This window comes from Podarcis liolepis (assembly GCF_965112155.1).
Source record: "Podarcis liolepis genome assembly, chromosome: 6".
Lineage (NCBI taxonomy): Eukaryota > Metazoa > Chordata > Lepidosauria > Squamata > Lacertidae > Podarcis > Podarcis liolepis.
Window position 1 is genome coordinate 711,007 of NC_139559.1, and position 19,035 is coordinate 730,041.

At 53.1% G+C, this 19,035-nt stretch overlaps 1 protein-coding gene across 1 annotated transcript; it reads right to left on the bottom strand.

The window, feature by feature from the left end:
* Window positions 1-3,559: 3,559 nt before the first annotated feature.
* On the bottom strand, window positions 3,560-17,909 carry MMP9 (matrix metallopeptidase 9). Its single transcript, XM_083507422.1, has 13 exons — window positions 17,681-17,909; window positions 15,256-15,494; window positions 14,221-14,369; window positions 13,884-14,015; window positions 12,962-13,135; window positions 11,963-12,136; window positions 10,883-11,056; window positions 10,490-10,645; window positions 9,551-9,806; window positions 8,837-8,976; window positions 7,020-7,170; window positions 6,021-6,124; window positions 3,560-4,112 (listed from the first exon to the last, which is right to left on the bottom strand). The coding sequence occupies exons 1-13, from the start codon at window positions 17,834-17,836 to the stop codon at window positions 4,003-4,005; spliced, it is 2,115 nt and encodes a 704-aa protein (XP_083363548.1). The 5' UTR covers window positions 17,837-17,909; the 3' UTR covers window positions 3,560-4,002.
* Window positions 17,910-19,035: the final 1,126 nt, after the last annotated feature.

A 19,035-nucleotide genomic window follows, 5' to 3' on the forward strand; every position in this document is an offset into this window, starting at 1 on the left:
GTCAAACAGCTTAGTTCTCGTAGTAGATAGGTAGCCGTGTTGGTCTGCCATAGTCAAAATAAAAAAATTCCTTCCAGTAGCACCTTAAAGACCAACTAAGTTAGTTCTTGGTATGAGCTTTCGTGTGCATGCACACTTCTTCAGATACACTGAAACAGAAGTTGCCAGATCCTTCTATATAGTGAGAAGGTGGGGAGGGGTGTTACTCAGAAGGGTGGTGGGAATGGGAGATTGGCAGATAGCTGAGATGAGCCTGTTGATGACTCTTAACGACTGTAATAGGTCTTACAGGAGAAGGCAAGGGGTGAGGAGGTGAGAAATGGTTTAGTCATGTATAGTGAGATAAGAATCCAATGTCTTTGTTCAGCCCAGGTTTTTCCATTGTTTTAAGTTTGGTAATGAGTTGTAATTCAGCAGCTTCTCTTTCCAGTCTGTTTCTGAAATTCCTTTGTAGTAAAACAGCTACTTTGAGATCTTGTATAGAATGTCCTGGGAGATTGAAGTGTTCTCCTACTGGTTTCTCTGTTTTGTGATACTTGATGTCAGATTTATGTCCGTTTATTCTTTGGCGTAAGGTTTGGCCTGTTTGTCCAATATAGAGAGCTGAAGGACACTGTTGGCATTTGATGGCATACACAATGTTAGACGATGAGCAATTAAATAGTCCCGAGATGGTATGTGTGATGTTGTTGGGGCCAGTAATGGTGTTGTCCGGGTGTATGTGGCAGCAAAGTTCTCGAATGTTTTGGCTCCCGTACGCCGCAAACCCGGAAGTGACTGCTCTGGTTTGCGAACTATTTTCAGAAGCCGAACGTCCGGCGTGGCTTCCGCAGCTTCTGATTGGCTGCAGGAGCTTTCTGCAGCCAGTTTGAAGCCACGCTTTGGTTTCTGAACGTTTTGGAAGTCGAACGGACTTCCGGAACAGATTCCAACGGATTCCGTTCGACTTCTGAGGTACGACTGTAAGGTGAAAAAAACATCTCAGTGGCTGAATTATTTGTTCCAACAGAGGATTTGCACACTCACCCCCCCAAGTGTCTCTCTCACCCAAAGTGTCCTCTTGCCTTTGTGGGCTTCTCTTATTTTTGTAGCTGGGAGCCCAGAGGAGCTGAACAAGGCTATGTGAGCCTCACCACAGCACAGGATCACAGGGCTGCCTTGACAGCCGGTTGTCACAAAGCAACCAGGCAGCTGAACATTCCTGTGGCGCCTGAAAGACCACCCAGTTAGTTGGGGCAGAGGCAGGAGCCTGTGGAAGCCGCCTCCAGCTCACAAATCCAGCAGCATGGGCACTGCCACAGGTGCCAGGTAACACCCATTCCACATTTGCAAAAACTTGATTGTTTAGTGCGGCAGCATCTACACTTTGGAACTCCCTGCTTATTGATATTAAGCATCTGTCTTCAAGGTATTCTTTTTGCTGCCTGCTAAAACCATTCTTGTTTAGACAAGCCGATCCAGAGGCTTAGAAAACTGATGTGAACTTTAACCTGTTTTACTACTTTTTTTTATTTTCATACTATTTTGTATACCTGAAGGAGTGTCTCCACCCCTATCTCTCAGCCCGGACATTGAGGTCCTCCTCCGGGGGTCTTCTGCTTGTTCCCTCACTGTGAGAAGCAAAGTTGCAGGGAACCAGGCAGAGGGCCTTCTCAGTGGTGGCGCCCTCCCTGCAGAATGCCCTCCCTTCTGATGTCAAGGAGATAAAGAACTACGTACACAACTTTTAGAAGACATCTGAAGGCAGCCCTGTATTGGGAGGTTTTTAACGCTTGATGTTTTTTGATATATTCTGTAAACCAGAGCGGCTGGGGAAACCCAGCCAGATGGGCAGGATATAAATAATAAAGTAGTTGTTGTTTTCTAAACTATTGTTGTAATTTTTTCTTGCTTTTTTGTGTGTAAACCTCTCTGAGGTTTTGCTTTCGTTTTGCAATCAAGTGGTGTATAACTTTTATCTAATGAAACGAACAAATAAATAAATCTGCTCTGTTTTGCATCCTAATTACTGCCTCACTGCTCACAAAAACACCCCTACCTTTGATTTTGCATGGTTGGGTGATCAAATGTATCCATTCTGAAGGAAATCAGCCCTGAGTGCTCCCTGGAAGGACAGATCCTGAAGCTGAGGCTCTAAGACTTTGGCCACCTCATGAGAAGAGAAGACTCCCTGGAAAAGACCCTGATGTTGGGAAAGATGGAGGGTACAAGGAGAAGGGGACGACCGAGGACAAGATGGTTGGATAGTGTTCTTGAAGCTACCAGCATGAGTCTGACCAAACTGCAGGAGGCAGTGGAAGACAGGAGGGCCTGGCGTGCTCTGGTCCAGGGGGTCACAAAGAGTCGGACACCACTAAATGACTAAACAACAACAACAACAAATGGTTGGGTGAAATGTTGCATGTTTCTTAGGTGAGAAATTGAGGTGAGGCAGCTGCCTTTGCAGGAAAGGCCTCATGCCCTGTGGAGATGGGTTTCTGCAGGATAAAGGACTCGCCTTTGCTCCAGCTGGTCAGAGCGACAGAGCACACCTGAGCCTGCCCTGAGCCTATGGACAGATCAGTTGCAGAATGTCAGCATCTCGCTGTTTCTAAACGATCCGTCCTTTTACAATGCCTGGCATCCATTCATCTCCTGGATGAGATGAGACGATCAATTGAGACAGCCGCCTCCGACCCACGGAAGCATCGGGAGAGACTTATTGGATTAGAGGCTCTAATAGGGATCATAAACTTGTTCTAAGTAATGGTTCTAATTTTAAGCTGGTTACACTTTCCCCCCATAAATGATGGACTGGCTGCTGCCGCTGTTGCTTATTGTATTTTAAATTATGTTTATTATATGTGAAAAAGCGATACGATATATTCTGGAAAGGGTGGGGGCTGCCGGATCCGGCCAAAGACTCCTTTAGTCCTGTTCTCACAGAGGCCAAGTGGATGCTCAGAAGGAAAAGAGGAGACCGAGAGGAGATACGATTGCCGTTTCCAGATATCTGAAGGGCTCCCCCATGGAAGAGGAAGCAAGATGGTTTTCTCCTGACCCAAACTGACAGGTCCAAAGGAAAGGAAGGAGAGTCCGACTAAATATCAGGAAGAACTTTCTTACAGCAAGAGCTGTCCGACAGGGGAGCAGACTCTCCTTCCTTGGGGATTTCGAAGCAGAGGTTGGGGGTCATCTGTCAGGGATGCTTCAGTTGAGATTCCTGCATTGCAGGGGGCTGGAATTAGACAACCCTCAGGGTCCCTTTCAACTCTACCATTCCATGCTTCTATGCTTTATTTAGACACCATGTCGGTGAGCAGAAGGCAGCTCTTTGCTACCAGACCACAGAACTGGAAGCTGAAGCAAGCAAGCAGGGCACCCGCCCTCCTTCTGATAGGAAACGCTCTGAAGGGGGGTTATAAATAAAGGGGGGAGAAAACCAGGAGAGCTGCTGGCTAGCAGCATTTGCAGCACTGAGCTAGTGTTGCTTCCCAGGTGTCCGGAGCCCCTTCCAGCCACATCCCACCCCCCAAATCCCACCCTCTGTGCCACTTCATAAGCAGACAAGAGGCTCCAGGTGGGGCAGGATTTCATTTATTCAGAAAGTGCAAGATGCTGGAGGTCCCACAGGAGGCAGTGTAGGCAGAAGCAGTGGGAGGGTTGAAGGCACCCTCCTTCTCTTCCCCAGGGGGGTCTTTGCCACAAGTCCATGACCAAGCAACACACACACACACGCAAGAGGCAGGGACCCTCTCTGTGCCAGCAGCCCGACTGCCTGCACCCGGCGAGACTTTTGCAAGGCACCTGGCTCAGGCTGGCAGGAGGTCCGCGTGCCCCAGGAGCGGCACAGGGTGGCTGAAGAGCCCTCTTTGGGCGGCAGTCGAGTAGGGCACCAGCATCTCCTGGGCACAGCCTCCCAGGTTGATCTGCTGGTCCAGGCTGGGGCGACAAAGCTGCGTGAGCGACTGCCCTAAAGTCCCACCGCAGGCAGAGGAGGGTCCCAGCAGCCCTCTGGCAAGCTTACTCTTCCGGGCATTTCAGGACTTCGTACTTCAGGTAGCCCACTCTGTCCACCTGGTAGCGTGGGGTCATCCGCCAGCAGAAGGGTCCCCGGCAGAAGTGGTATTTTCCTGGAAGCAGGAAGGAAATTGGGGGGACGGTTATCAAAGGGGTGCCAACGTCTCCACCGGCAAAGGAGGCAATATGCCCGAGGCAACCCAAGGAGGGGCAGCTGGGAAGGGCCTCTGGAGGGGAGGATCCCGAGGAAGAGACAGGAGATCCAGTCTCACACCTGCAGCTTTAAGAAAGCCACGCGTGGCAGGGTCTAAACTTTGGAACTCCTTGCCTACTGACACCAGGCGGGAGCCACCTCTATGCCGTTTTCAGCACCTGCCCAGATGTTGAGAAAGTCAGTGCGAGAGTTAATCTGTCTTTTAGCCTTGCTATTTTAACTTTCCCAAAGTCTTAAATATCACTGTTGGTTTTTCTTATTGACAATGGCATTGCTTTATCTTCATAAACCGCTTTGAGGTTTCTTTTACAATCAAGTGGAGTTTAAATTTTATGAAAAATGAATAAACGGGCAGGGGGTCGAGGGGAAGCTCTGAATCTGACTGGGGTAAAAGGTAAAGAAGGTAAAGGACCCCTGGACGGTTAAGTCCAGTCAAAGGCGACTGTGGGGTTGCAGCACTCATCTCGCTTTCAGGCCAAGGGAGCCAGGGTTTGTCCACAGACAGATTTCCAGGTCATGTGGCCAGCAGGACTAAACAGCTTCTGGTGCAACAGGACACCGTGACGGAAACCAGAGCACACAGAAATGCTGTTTACCTTCCCACTGCAGTGGTACCTGTTTATCTACTTGCACTGGTGTGCTTTCAAACTGCTAGGTTGGCAGGAGCTGGGACAGAGCAACAAGAGCTCACTCCATTGTGCGGATTCGAACTGCCGACCTTCCGATTGGCAAGCCCAAAAGGCTCAGTGGTTTAGAACACAGCACCATCCCACTGGGGACAGAGCGCTTGGAAGGAGAGCTGTACCCTTCCCCCTACCTTCCCCCCAATGTAAATGGCACCGCCCACCCCAGAGCTGATATTAACCTTTCAGGGTCAAACATACAGATATTTGCCATGGGCACCTCTATGCCTTCCATCACAGAACAAATAACACCTGGCGGGGAGCATGAATTTCATCCCCCCCTCCCCCAGTGCCAGGATTCTGTTTCAGTCCAGCCACCCCCACCTGCCCCATGGCTGCCTACAGAAATCCCAGCAGGGAGCCTCCAGCAGCTGGCCTTCTTTAGGCCTAGCAGAAACGTTTGCTCTGAGCGTTGATGGGAAGATAGAGGCTGAACCTTGCGCAGGGGCTCAGGTGAGTGGAGCAATTCCCAGCCCCACCTGAAGAGGGAGCTCCTGCAAGGCCATTAAGGCCAGAGTCTACATAAGGTCAAGAGAGGGGTCAGCAACCTTTTTCAGCCGTGGGCCGGTCCACCATCCCTCAGACCATGTGGGGGCCGGACTATATTTTGGGGGGGGAAATAGGAACGAATTCCTGTGCCCGACAAATTACCCAGAGATGCATTTTAGATAAAAGGACACATTCTACTCACGTAAAAACACCAGGCAGGCCCCACAAATAACCCAGAGATGCATTTTAAATAAAAGCACATATTCTACTCATGTAAAAATACACTGATTCCAGGACTGTGCATGGGCCGAATTGAGAAGGTGATTGGGCCACATCTGGCCCCCGGGCCTTAGGTTGCCCACCCATGGGCTAAGGCGATAGCTTCATTTTGGAGTCTTTAAGATAATATTTCGGTTTCCTGTTAATTATGAATGTATGCTTTATTTTTTACTTTCTTCTGTAGAGAGACAGAGCATCTCAGCCTCTGAGCAGGACACCAAGCAAAGCTCCGCAGAGGACAGTCTGGGAATTGGGGTGGTGGATTAGTCTTGAACCCCCTCCTGGCAGTGCTCTCTCCCCCCCCCCCAGGTCACATGCATTCTAAGCCCACCCCTGCCCCTCTTCACCCTCCTTACCTTTAAAGTGGAAGATATTCTCAGAGTCCAGGGGGACCCCAGGAAAGAGGCTGTCCGTGTAGTGAGGAGAGCCTTTATCCGCTCGCTCAGATTTCACATCCAGCCTGGAGGAGGAAAGCAAGACTGAAGAGGGCTTTCCCCATGGTCCACCCCAGGCCTCCTCCTCCCCCCATGCCCTCTTCGCAGGTCTGGTCAGTGCTGGGGTGGGCACGGTGCCCTTTCAGTCCTGACAACACGGGGGGCCAGGAGGATGCCTGATGTCTCAAGGTTGACCCGTGTTGAGGCCAGAAATGAGCCGTCCCTATTTGTCGCTGGCTTTGGAGATGATTGATTCAACGGCAGGGAGATGGGTGCTGTGGAGGACCGCTTGTAGGGTGGGGCTGCTCATGCCATGGGGGCAGCTAAGGGGCAGGCAGTTTCCCCTTCTCCATGTTCTGGGCCTGGCAGAGAAGCAACCAGCTGTTGTGTCCATCAAGTCAGAGCTGAGAAGGGGCGATTCCTCCTTGGCCAAGTCAAACTGCAGGACTGGTGGTCCTGGAGAAGAGCTGGCCTCTCTCTGATGATCAGGGGTATGGAGACCTTATGATGAACAGTGAGGGGGGGGGGGAGTTGGGGGAGTTAAGCCCCAGGAAGAGGACTCTGAGAGCTGATAGGACAGCCATCTTCAGATGGGCTGTCGCATGGAAGAGGGAGCAAGCTTGTCTTCTCCTGCTCCAGAGGGTACAACTTGAATAAATGGATCCAAATGACAAGAAAGGAAATTCCCACTAAACATTAGGATGGACTTTCTGAGATCAAGAGCTGTGGTTCCTGCAGGGGGCTGAACTAGATGACCTTTGGGGGACCTTCCCCGTTCCATGTTCTCCACCAGCCCCGCTACTCTCTGATCCTGGCCCACTGTGGCCAGGGAGGGAGAGGGGCCTGGAAGCAGAGGTCTGACCAGGTGCCCCCTTCTGCCTTCTCTCCCCTGCCTTCTCTGCCCCCCAAGATCCCTGGTACCTCCAGAAGTGCTCCCCACTGAAGATAAGGATTTTGCCCGGCTTCTCCTGCAGGGCCCCCACAATCTTTGGCACGTCACTCGGGATGCCCAGCTTCTCGATGTTCCGCGGTCCCAAGACTCTCGCCCCCTGGTACACCCAGAAGCGCCGACCTGCGGAGGAGAAACAGCTTTTGCAACTTTCCTTGTTCACCCCCCGGCAGGTGTCCACCCCACGGATCTGTGGGAGGACCTGCAGCCCCGTCACAGAGGGCAGGTTGGCTAGAGAGTCCCAGGTAGGGGACCGTATGAGGCCATCTCCTCTGTGGCAGGAAGGAGAACGAGAGAGAGACTTAATCTCTGCTTCTTCCTGTCACTGCACACTCTTCTTCCGACCTGCAATGAATACATTTCTTTGCTCTCCTCCAGAAAGCAATTTCCATTTTGAACTGGACTGTGGATGTTTACAATGTTTAAGGATTATTGCCAGTCTGATTTTCGTCACTGTATCTGCTGAATCCTGCCAAGGCCTCGATATGCGCAAACCTCACCTTTTTATTGTTTACTTATTTGCCTGAAAGTGATTTCTTTATTAAGAGGGGGAAATAAAAAGGGAGAAGATAACCCGAGTCTGCCTAAAGCATCCTTGGATATTATAATTTTTCCAGAAGATTATGCAACCTTGTCCTAATAGCTTCCAGAGATAAGCTGCGCACGGTGGTGATATTAGAAGAAGAAGAAGAAGAGTTTGGATTTGATATCCCGCCTTTCACTCCCCTTCAGGAGTCTCAAAGCGGCTAACAATCTCCTTTCCCTTCCTCCCCCACAACAAACACTCTGTGAGGTGAGTGGGGCTGAGAGACTTCAGAGAAGCGTGACTGGCCCAAGGTCACCCAGCAGCTGCATGTGGAGGAGTGGAGACGCGAACCCGGTTACCCAGATTACGTGACTACCGCTCTTAACCACTACACCACACTGGCTCTCTTAAATAGATATTTGCATTCTCACACAAGGTGAGAAAGAGGAAGGGTCATTTCTAGATAAAATATCCTCTCCCAGTCATCTAAATCCATCCAACATGACCCTCAGACTTGTCCTGCTAGCAGGAATCTTCAGTCAGGTGAGAAGAGGCCCAGGCACTCTGCCCTGCGGGCACCAACAAGCAAGAGTTTTCGAGGTGTCCCTTGTGGGCTTCAGCAAGTGCTCTGAAGCAGCCACAGGGGTTGTGGGCAGCTTCTGAGCATGGAGCTATGCAGAATAATAATAATAATAATAATAATAATAATAATAATAATAATAATAATAATAATAATAATAATAAATTTATTATTTATACCCTGCCCATCTGGCTGGGTTTCCCTAGCCACTCTGGGGCAGCTCCCAATAGAATATTAAAAACACAATAAATACATCAAACATTAAAAGCTTCCCTAAACAGAGCTGCCTTCAGATGTCTTCTAAAAGTCAGATAGTCTGATGGGAGGGCGTTCCACAGGGCGGGCGCCACCACCGAGAAGGCCCTCTGCCTGGTTCCCTGTAACCTCACTTCTCACAGGGAGGGAACCAGCAAAAGGCCCTTGGAGCTGGACCTCAGTGTCCGGGCAGAACGATGGGGGTGGAGACGCTCCTTCAGGTCTACTGGCCCTTTGAGGCCGTTTAGGGCTTTCAAGGTCAGCACCAACACTTGGAATTGTGCTCAGAAATGTACCGGGAGCTAATGTAGGTCTCTCAGGACCGGTATTTACGGCTAGTGTGGACTCATATCCCACCCCAAAATATCTGCTTTGCCCTGCGTTTTTGCCCCATTTCCATGCGCAGCCACAATGCGGAAGCCACTCACCAGAGAAGAAGTAGGTTTTCTTCGTCTGTGCGTCCTGGATAGCAGCATCAATCACATCTGGGAGGGCCGGCCAGCTGTCCTGGATGCGGAGGGGGCCCACAATGGCCCCCGTGCCTGACACTGGCTTCTTCCAGTATTGCCTGGGAAGGAGGGAAAGGTCTCTGTGAGCAGGGGCTGGAGGAGGGAGGGAGCGAGGGAGGGAAGGAGGGAAGGAAGGAAGGAAGGAAGGAAGGAAGGAAGGAAGGAAGGAAGGAAGGAAGGAAGGAGGGAAGGAAGGAAGGAAGGAAGGAAGGAAGGAAGGAAGGAAGGAAGGAAGGAAGGACTGGCTCTCCATTCTCCACCAGGGTTGACCAGGTGTAGAGGAGGCAGGTGGACTCCGAGGGTCTGGCAGGTAGGTGGGGTTGGCAAGAGAAGAGAGCCGGGGGGGGGGGCAGCCCTAGTCATAAAAGCCTAAGAACAGAAGAGGAGCCCTGCTGGGCCAGACGAAAGGGTCCAGCACCCTCTGCTTTCTTTCTTTTTTCTTTCTTTCAGTGGCCAATCAGAGCTGGAACTCATGAACAGCCCTCTCTCCCTCCCTACCTGGCTGAGTGTGGAGAGGTGCCGAGGGGCACAAAGCCCATGTGTCCCCCTCTGTGGGCTCACACAGCCCTTTGCCCCATTCCTGCCCCTCCACCGCCCTCCTCCCCAGGACACTGCCCTCCTCCTGCCACTCACCCGTCCTTGAAGAGGTACAGCTCCTTCTTGATCTCGCTCACCCCGTCAAATTGAGGGATTTTGCAAGCCTCTCCTGCGCGGCCCGCAGAGGTGGTCTCCACGACCGTGGTGGCCTCTGTGACTGGGGTGGTCTCCGTGACATCCTCGTCTGTGCTGGAGCCGTCATCATCGTATTCCTCGGTGGTTTGGTCAGGGTCCTCGGGGCTTTGAGTAGTGGGGAGGGTGCCCACGGTGGGTTTCACGCCTGACCCTCTGCCTAGGAGTGGGAAGGGCAAAGCATTTTCAAGGGTCTGTATACCCATCAGAAAGACCACGAGAGGCCAGGTGCCAGGGTGATGGGCAGAGGAAGGTCTGGCCACAACAGGCACCCAGGCATCCCTGACAGGTCTTGTATAGTTTATTGATTGCATTATTTAGGGTTGCCATATTCCGAAGAGCAAAGAAGAGGACACTACAACAGACATTCAAAGCAAATAAATGCAATTTGTCTCAAATTTTATCCCTGAAAAAGAGGGTGTGTCCTGGAAAAAGAGGACACATGGCAACCCTACATTTGTTATATACAGTGGACGCTCAGGTCGCTAATGTGATCCGTGCAGGATGCATGTTCGCAACACACAGCGTTTGCAACCCGCTTCTGCGCATGTGTGATTTAGCACTTCTGCGAAACCCAGAAGGAACCCACTCCAGTACTTCTGGGTTTCGGCGGTCCGTAACCTGAAAAAATGCAACCTGAAACGTCTGTAACCCGAGGTATGACTGTATATCTTATTATATGTTTTATTTATTTATCCACCATTCCTCCCAACCTCCAAAAAGAGGAGCTACTAATGGGGAGCTATGGGGCACGGGAAGGCTTTCCCTCTTTACATTCTGGGCCCCCTTCTGGCTGGCTGAGCAGGGGACCCCCAGCGAAAGCTGCCCCAGCACCCCACTCACCATAGAGGGACTGGATCCCAGCCACGTCATCCGAGTGCAGGTGGAAATCAGCCAGGTAGGTGTACATGGGGTACATCAGGGCCTCTCGCACGTCGGAATGCTCCAGGCCCAGCGAATGCCCAAACTCGTGTGCGGCGACCAGGAAGATGCTGTACCCTGGAAGGCAGGAAGGAGATTGTGGGTGGGGGCTGCAGGTTGCAGGGCTCGGCTCTCCCTCCACACCTCCCTGCCCCCACCAGGAGGAGGAGGAGGAGGAGCAGGTCCCATGACCCCCCCCATCAGAACCACCCGCAGCCTCCCACAGGCATCTGGTGGAGCCACCTGAGAACATTAGCCTCCTCTGGTGTTAGGGCGCTCTCCAGGCTGGCTCATGCGCCAGAGGCTCAGGGGTACCTTTGTCAGGGCAGAGGCCCCACTTCCTGTCGGTGTCGTAGTTGCTGGTGGTGGCGCACCAGAGTCGCCCGTCCTCGCGGCCCTCGGAGGTGCAGCTGCTGTAGCTCTTGTCCAGGAAGGTGAAGGGGAAGGCGCAGGGCTCGCCCTGGGAGTTCCCGCCAATCACGGCTGTGTCTGCAGGGAGGCGGCCGGTGAGCGTTCTGCCCAGCAGGGATCCCTTCTCCCCACCCAACTCCCGTGGGGCTTCCCACACAGCACCCCACCCGCCCGGGAGCAGCGCACCAGTCGCTCATGGCAAGAGGGCAGTGGGGCATCGCAGGGGGGCAGGGAGGTACCCTTCTCAGTCTGACATGGTTGCCTTCCTTCCCTATGGCAGGAAGGGACCCATAGGCAGCCCCACAGCTCTGCCCTGAGGGCAGCTGGATTCGGGTTCAAGCCATTTTGCCAGCCCCGCACCCAGAGCTCCAGGACCCATCAGAGCCAAGGTTGTGATTTCTGCCTTCGATAAAATGACCTGTGGGGACCCTGTCCACCTATATGAGCCTGTGGCTCTTTAGCTGCAATTGCTGCAAAAACATTCCTCTTCTTCCAGGCCCTTGGCTAATTAAACAACCTAGTTCAACTGGTGTGTGTGTGTTTTCTTGTTTCTGTTTGTTACAATGTTAGCCATTTCCCTTTTTTTATATTGTAAACTGCCTTGTGATATTCGGATGAAGGGCAGTATAGAAATTTAATAAACAATAATGAATGAATAAATGGCACAATTTAGCCGTGATTCTTGCATTCCAGGGGGGTGGACTAGTTGACCCTCTGGGTCCCTTCCACAACCCTATGAGTCTTATTATTCTTTAGCTGCGATTTCTGCCTTGCAAGGGGCTGGACTAGATGAGCCTAGGGTGTCTCATTCAACTCTACACTTCTGTGATTCTCTGGCTCAGCTCTGCAAGAAAGAGTGCCTCTGAGCACACCCAGAGTGCCTTTCCCTAACCAGTGAGCCCCCCTGCCCTTAGGGACTAGTGACAGGTATATACTGGACAGATCCAGGCCCCAGCACCCTTCTTGAAATGAAACTGCCTGTACCTCTGTTGGGGCAGAATCCATACTTCTTGTCGCGGTCGAAGCTCTCTGTGGTGGCGCACCAGCGGTACCCATCGCTGCGCCCCTCGGTGGTGCAGCTGTCGTAGGTCTTGCCCAGGAAGGTGAAGGGGAAGACGCACTTCTCTCCGTCTGCGTTGCCCCCGTAGGTGAAGAGCACTAGGCGAGCCAGGGAGAAAGGAGCGTCTTGAGCCGGCCAGGCGGGAGGAGGAGGGGCAGACTCACATTTGGGGGGCCCTGAAAGCTTGAACTGTTACGGGGGCCCCTTTGCAAGCAGCAACCAGGTCTGCAGAGCAAGAATTCTCATAGCTAGGAACCGGAAAGGAGATGTAACCCCGACTAAACTGGAGCGGCAGTCGAAACCGTTAAGAGTTTGCAGAATTCGCAAGGATGACGGGGAAATGAAGGGATCGGACTGAACAAACACTTATGAGGGAATGGGACATGTATAGAAAGTATCTCAGGGAGCGCTGCAAAAATCTGAACTTGTTGACAGGCCTGGAGTGACGTATTATCATTGATAAAGATAAGTGTGACAAACCGAAAATACTAAAGACCCATCCTGGGGTGATGGGAAGTCGCCATAGAAGATACCTATTAGGAAACTATTATATCTTTTTGTAACGTGTTAAAAAAATATTGACTGTTTGTTTTCTTTTTGGAATCAATAAAGCAAATATATATATACATAAAAAGAGAACCACCTTCTTCAATGGAATTGTTTACAGCTTTTACAGCCTCTGTGCTACTGACTCCATAAGCATTGGGATTGTTGAAATATATACCACACACAAAATTAATCAAATTGACCTGAGCGACTCAAATTGGGTCTACTACACCCACAATTTTTCAAGCAACATGGAGTGAAGTCTCTCCTGGGGCCCCTCTGGGATTAGGGGCCCTGGAGCTTCATTCGCTTCCTAGTAGATCCGCACTTGGGGGCCTCCAGCCCTCCCCAGCCCCCTCCTTTCCCTGGCCACTCACATTCACTGGGGCAGAATCCGTACTTCTTGTCCTGGTCAAAGTTGGCGGTGGTGGAGCACCAGGGCAAGTTGTCCTCGCGCCCCTCGGTGGTGCAGGTGGAGTAGGACTTGCCCTCAAAGGTGAAGGGGAAGTGGCAGTTGGCGCCGTTGGCATTCCCAAAACGGGTCTTCACCACTGCTCAGGCGAGGGAAGAAGCGGGTCAGGACAGGGCAAGTCACCCAGAGATATAACAGCATATACAAACCCCCACTGCATTCATATATTGGTTATTATCTTGTACAGTATAGAAATTCATGAATTTGTTTTATGCAATCTCAAAGTTGTGGGTTCAAGTCCTGCGTTAAGCAAAAGATTCCTGCATTGCAGGGGGTTGGAGCAGAGGAACCTTGTGGCCCCTTCCCACTCAATTCTGTGATTCCATGATGAAAGGGGGGAAGGTAAAGGGACCCCTGACCATTAGGTCCAGTCGTGGCCGACTCTGGGATTGCGGCGCTCATTTCACTTTACTGGCCGAGGGAGCCGGCATACAGCTTCCGGGTCATGCACCCAGCATGACCAAGCCGCTTCTGGCGAACCAGAGCAGCGCATGGAAACTCCAGGGACTGAGCAACGGGAGTTCACCCTGTTGCAGGGATTCGAACCACAGACCTTCTGATTGGCAAGTCCTAGGCTCTGTGGTTTAGACCACAGCGCCACCCTCATCCCTGATGAAAGGTGGTATACAAGTTTAATAAATGGCTTGAAATGAATAGCCCGGAGGGGACAGCCGCAAGGGCGTTTAAGCAGGCATCCAATGGCCATTGGTCAGGGATCCTTTGACTGGACTCCTGCACTGCAGGGGGTTGGCCTAGATGACCCCGGGGGTCCCCTTCCGGCCCAACAATTCTATGTGGGGACGAAGGGAAAGCAGCGGCCCACTCACCAACGCCCGTGCCCAGGGTCCAGAACTCGTCGTCGTCAAAGTGGGCATCCCCACTGTAGCGGTCCTTGCCAGGAGGGAAGGCGTGGGCCAGGAGACCGTCCTTGCCGTCGAAGGGATAGCCGTCCCCGTGCTCTGCGGGGGGGGGGGGGGAGACAGGCAAATCCATGAGGGGAGGTCCGAGGCTGAGGACAAGCAAGGGGTCCAAGAGGCGACCCTGGGGAGGCAGCTTCTGGGGTTCCCACCACGACCCCCGCAGGCACCGCCCTATGGGGCACTGGTGTCCTTGGCTGCTCCCTGCCCCCCTTCCCCTCCCCAGGGGGACAAGGCCGAGGCTCACCGTCCGTCCCGAACATAATGAGGATGTCGACGTCCCCGCTGTCCCGCCGCGTGAAGGTGAGGGGGGTCACGTCGCTCCACACCTTGAAGGCCCTCGCAAAGGCGTCTTCGATGATGGAGGCGTCCAGGTCGGGCGAGTAGTTCTGCACCCTGGGGAAGGCAGAGCCAAGTCAGGACCCACGGCCGCCAAGGGGGAGCCACGGCATCGCAGGAGGGCTGGGGGTGCCGTCTAGGGCAGCGGCTCCCAAATTCCCACCACCCCCTTCCATAAACTCCTCCCCAGCGCCCCCTACCCTTTTTTCAGAATAGCAGTTTGCATGACTCACGAAGGTGTGAGTGTGTGTTGTTTTGTTTGTTTTATTATGTTGCGTATCTTGCGATTTTATACTGTCAACCGCCCTGTGATCTTCGGAGAAAGGGCGGTTTATAAATTTAATCGATAAACAAATAACACAAACAGATTCCAAACGGTAGCATTTAATTGCACGTTGGTTCAAAACGTTCAAAACATTTGTCCGAAACCAGTTAAAACTTTTGAGCTCCACTGCTGATGAACTTAATCCAGCGATACCAGCTTCCAAGGGTTTCTAACTGGAATAAAATATTGGGGGGGGGGGGAGTAAGCCCCGCCCCACATAACCAAGCACAAGACGCGGCGCATGCACACCCTAGGAATGGCAAATATTTTATTGGGGGGCCGAAGGGACCTCGGCCACTAGAAGTTGACTGCTAGGTCAGCTTCTCGAAGTCGGATCGACATTTGCACCTCCAGCGCCCCCTGTCGCCCCCTTGCCTCTTAGCGACCCCCTGGGGAATCCCCCCCCGGTGGCACCGCCCACTTTGGGAACCGGGGAACGAGGGCGGCCCCCGTCCCTTTCTTGCGCAGGCTGAGCTCTTCCAAACGCCGAGTTCCGGCTCAGATGTGCGCAGAGGCGCAACTGCCCTCGCCAGAGACCACCCTGCTGCTGCCTCTGCTCTGCTTCTGTGCTGAGAAAGCGACCCTGGGGGGGGGGGAGCGGTCCCCTCCGGGACTCACCGGTAGGTGATGTCATTGTGGTCCCACTTGAGGTTTCCCTCGAAAGTCTGGAAGGTGCCCAGATCCGGCACCCCGCAGCGAGGAGCCCGGATGGCTTCCATGGTGGGGGCGTCCAGCCGCCCCGTCTCCGGCAGGCCCAGGCGCTTCTGCATCTTCTTGAGGGCAGAGTCCAGGGTGACCTGGCCGCCGCTGGAGCCCGAGTCGGGGTCTTGCAAGTACCCGAAACGCTGGAGGTAGCGCTGGGGGAGAAGGAGGGAAAGTGAGCTGAGATTGTCTGGGAGCAGAGAGAGAGAGAGAGAGAGAGAGAGAGAGAGAGAGAGAGAGAGAGAGAGAGAGAAGGAGGAGCACACGCAAAAGCAGCTGAGAGTCTGGGGCCACTTCTTAGAATCACAGAATCATAGACTTGTAGGCTTGGGAGGGACCTCCAGGGCTCATCTAGTCCAACCCCCCTGCAATGCAGAAATCACAGCTACTCTGTATCCATTTATATTGAACTCATCCACTTCTAGCAGGCCGTGTGGATCTCTTTCCCACTGGAGATGCTCAATGGGCAGAGCATCCCTAGAAAAATGCTCCCCGCCCTCTTCGTGAGGGAAGAGGCTGCTGCTGCTGCTGCTGCTGCTGAGCTTGTGAATGGGTCACTCAAGGAACAGGATGCGACCAGCATCAAGATTTGTCTTAGTTAATGGCAATTTATTGAAAACATTTCCCACAGCAGTCTGCAAGGTGGCTCACGATGCCTCTGTCCTAGTCTGGACGTTGCAAATTAAAACTGCTCTCTCCCCAGACAGACACTTGCATATCTTGTAAGGATGGCCCTTTGGGCATCTTGAGGGTGATTCAAAGTGGGCTGTGGCCCAGGAAAAGTTTCTTCTGCCACTCCATATCTGTTTGCCTCCTAGGTCCCACAACGCCCTTTGTTGTTTCTGCTGCAGCAAGTCGGCTGGCACAGCGGCTGCCGCTCTGGGATCCCTCGCCTGCCTGCAGGTGTGCATTTGTGTGTGAAGAAGACCCTCCCAGTAAGAAGGAGCTGCCCTTGCTGGGAGCACTGGGGAGGGTGCTCCCCTGCCTCCCTTGCCTAGGTTGCTCACTGACTTGATATCCCACCTTCCACCCCCCTTAAGGAGTCTCAAAGCGGCTCACAATCTCCTTTCCCTTCCTCCCCCACAACAAACACTCTGTGAGGTGAGTGGGGCTGAGAGACTTCATAGAAGTGTGACTGGCCCAAGGTCACCCAGCAGATTCAGGCGGAGGAGCGGGAAAGAGAACCTGGTTCCCCAGATTACGAGTCCACCGCTCTGAACCACTACACCACACTGGCTCTCCACATCACCACCACACTGGAAGAGAACCCGGGGGTCATCCAGCCCAACCCCCTGCAATGCAGGAGTCACAGCTACCTTCACATTTACTCTGAAGCAAGCTGTCCTCTGGAACCCCTAAAAACTCCAGCTGGCGAGCCACTTGCAGGTGACTCAGAAACCCCATTACTGATAAAGAGGAACTGGGTGCAGGTGCATGAAAGGCAAGTTTGCTTAAAACTACCAGGGATTTAAGGCACACGGGTGGCGCTGTGGGTTAAACCACTGAGCCTAGGACTTGCTGATCAGAAGGTTGGCAGTTCGAATCCCCGCGACGGGGTGAGCTCCCGTTGCTCGGTCCCTGCTCCTGCCAACCTAGCAGTTCGAAAGCACGTCAAAGTGCAAGTAGATAAATAGGTACCACTCCAGCGGGAAGGTCAATGGCGTTTCCGTGTGCTGCTCTGGTTCGCCAGAAGCGGCTTAGTCCTGCTGGCCACATGACCCGGAAGCTGTACGCCGGCTCCCTCAGCCAATAAAGCGAGATGAGCGCTGCAACCCCAGAGTCAGCCACGACGGGACCTAATGGTCAGGGGTCCCTTTACCTTTACCTTTACCAGGGATTTATACACACACACACACACACACACACACACGGATCCAGTCTGCCCTCCTCATCTCCTTTCCCCAGCATATTCTCACATGATGCACCCAGACTGATCCTGAACCTCATTTCTCCACATCCCACCAGCCCCATGGTCTCACCAAGACTAGTCCGTCTATCTCTTGGCTGGGGGGGGGGGGCAAGAATGCCTCATAAGGATCAGAGAATTGCAAAGGGGTCCCGAGGGTCATCTATTCCAACCCCCTGCAATGCAGGAATCTTATGCCCGGCGTGGGGCTCAAACCCACAGCCCTGAGATTAAGAGTCTGATGCTCTGCCAACGGAAGTCTCCCACTCTCAGTTTGATCAGGCCGTCTAGTCCAGCATCCCAGGATCTGAGCCCAAGAGCAGAATTCTCCCCTCCTGCAGTTTCCCTGTCTGAATTCCTAATTGCCCCAACCCAGAGCTGAGATCCAGACACTCAGGCTAGGAGACCCCCCTCCCAGGAAGCCTAAGAACTTACAGCTGCCAGCTGCCGGTCCGAAGCGTTCCTGACCACGTCCCCAGGGAAGGAGATGACCAGGGGGCCCTTGTCCTGGAGGGGAGCAGCCCAGCAGCTGCAATGCAGGGACACCCAAGTCAGGAGCCCAAAGAGGGAGGGAGCCAGGAAGGACCCCATGGCGACTCAGCTGGGCAAGGAACTCTCTCTCTCTCTGCCTCTCTGCCCCTCTTCTCTGCCTCTGGCGACTTCTGCAGCAGAGAGCTCTGCCTGGGCCATTTATATTCTGCAATATGTTGGGGGGGGGGAGGCGGAGAGAGGAAGGGGGTGAGTCACCTTCTGCCCCAAGAGTCACTCACTCTTTTCTGGGCAGAGGAGGAAATGCAAAGCCAGGTCCTTGGTGGGGGGGGTGAGGGGGGAGGGAATGTGCCACTTCCTGGGGTGTCTCAACAGTTTGTTTACTAAGCCCACAGGAAATGTGAAATCCATTGAGGAAAAGCAATGTGGTTTCTGGGGTGGGCGAGGAAATGTCTGGAAGGTGCCCATCATTTGGGAGGGGGGGTTGTGTGCCCTCCCTCACCCTGCCCAAGAGTCCTTGAACCCCTTGCCTCCAGTGGATCCTGCCCTTCCTCCCACCACACCCCAAAGGCTTGGACTAAAAGCCAACTAATAACAATAAATGAATCAACATCAGATGTGGGGGGCACCCCATAAGTGGCCTAACAGGAAGGGCTATAGTTCAGTGGTAGAGCGCCTGCTTTGAATGCAGAAGCCCCCAGACGCCATCCCTGGCAGCACCCCCGGGTAGGACTGGGGCATAGCACCACCTTAAACCCTGGAGAACCACTGCTGCCAGCCAGTGCAGGCAGCTCTGAGCCAGATGGAGCGAAGCAGCTTCCTGGATTCCTTACTTAAGCGGGTGGAGGTGTCCTCACCTGCCCTTCCAAGCAGGAAGGTGGAGCCCCCCTCTTTTCAGTCCATGAAATGGCAGGCAGGCCGGGGTGGTGCCTCGCAGCACCTAAGCCATGCTGCTCCTTGCAACCCTGCTGGCAGCCTCCGGCGGCCCCCAGGAGAGCTGCCCTGTCCAGGTGTCATTTCCAGCAAGGCTGCCTCTGCTGTCCTCAGGCGCCCCTGGGCCTCCCTTCGCAGGCAGTCAGACCCATCCTCCATCCAGTTCAGTGTTCTCTCTACTCCTGGGCTTCAGGTAACGGGCAATTGCAGATCTACCGGCAGATATTGGACCACCGGAGATGTCACAGCATCAATAGGCAGAGGCATTAATAATAATAATAATAATAATAATAATAATAATAATAATAATAATAAATCTAATTGCACCTTAGGTATTGAAGCTAATACATCATCCCACTGTCTGGGTA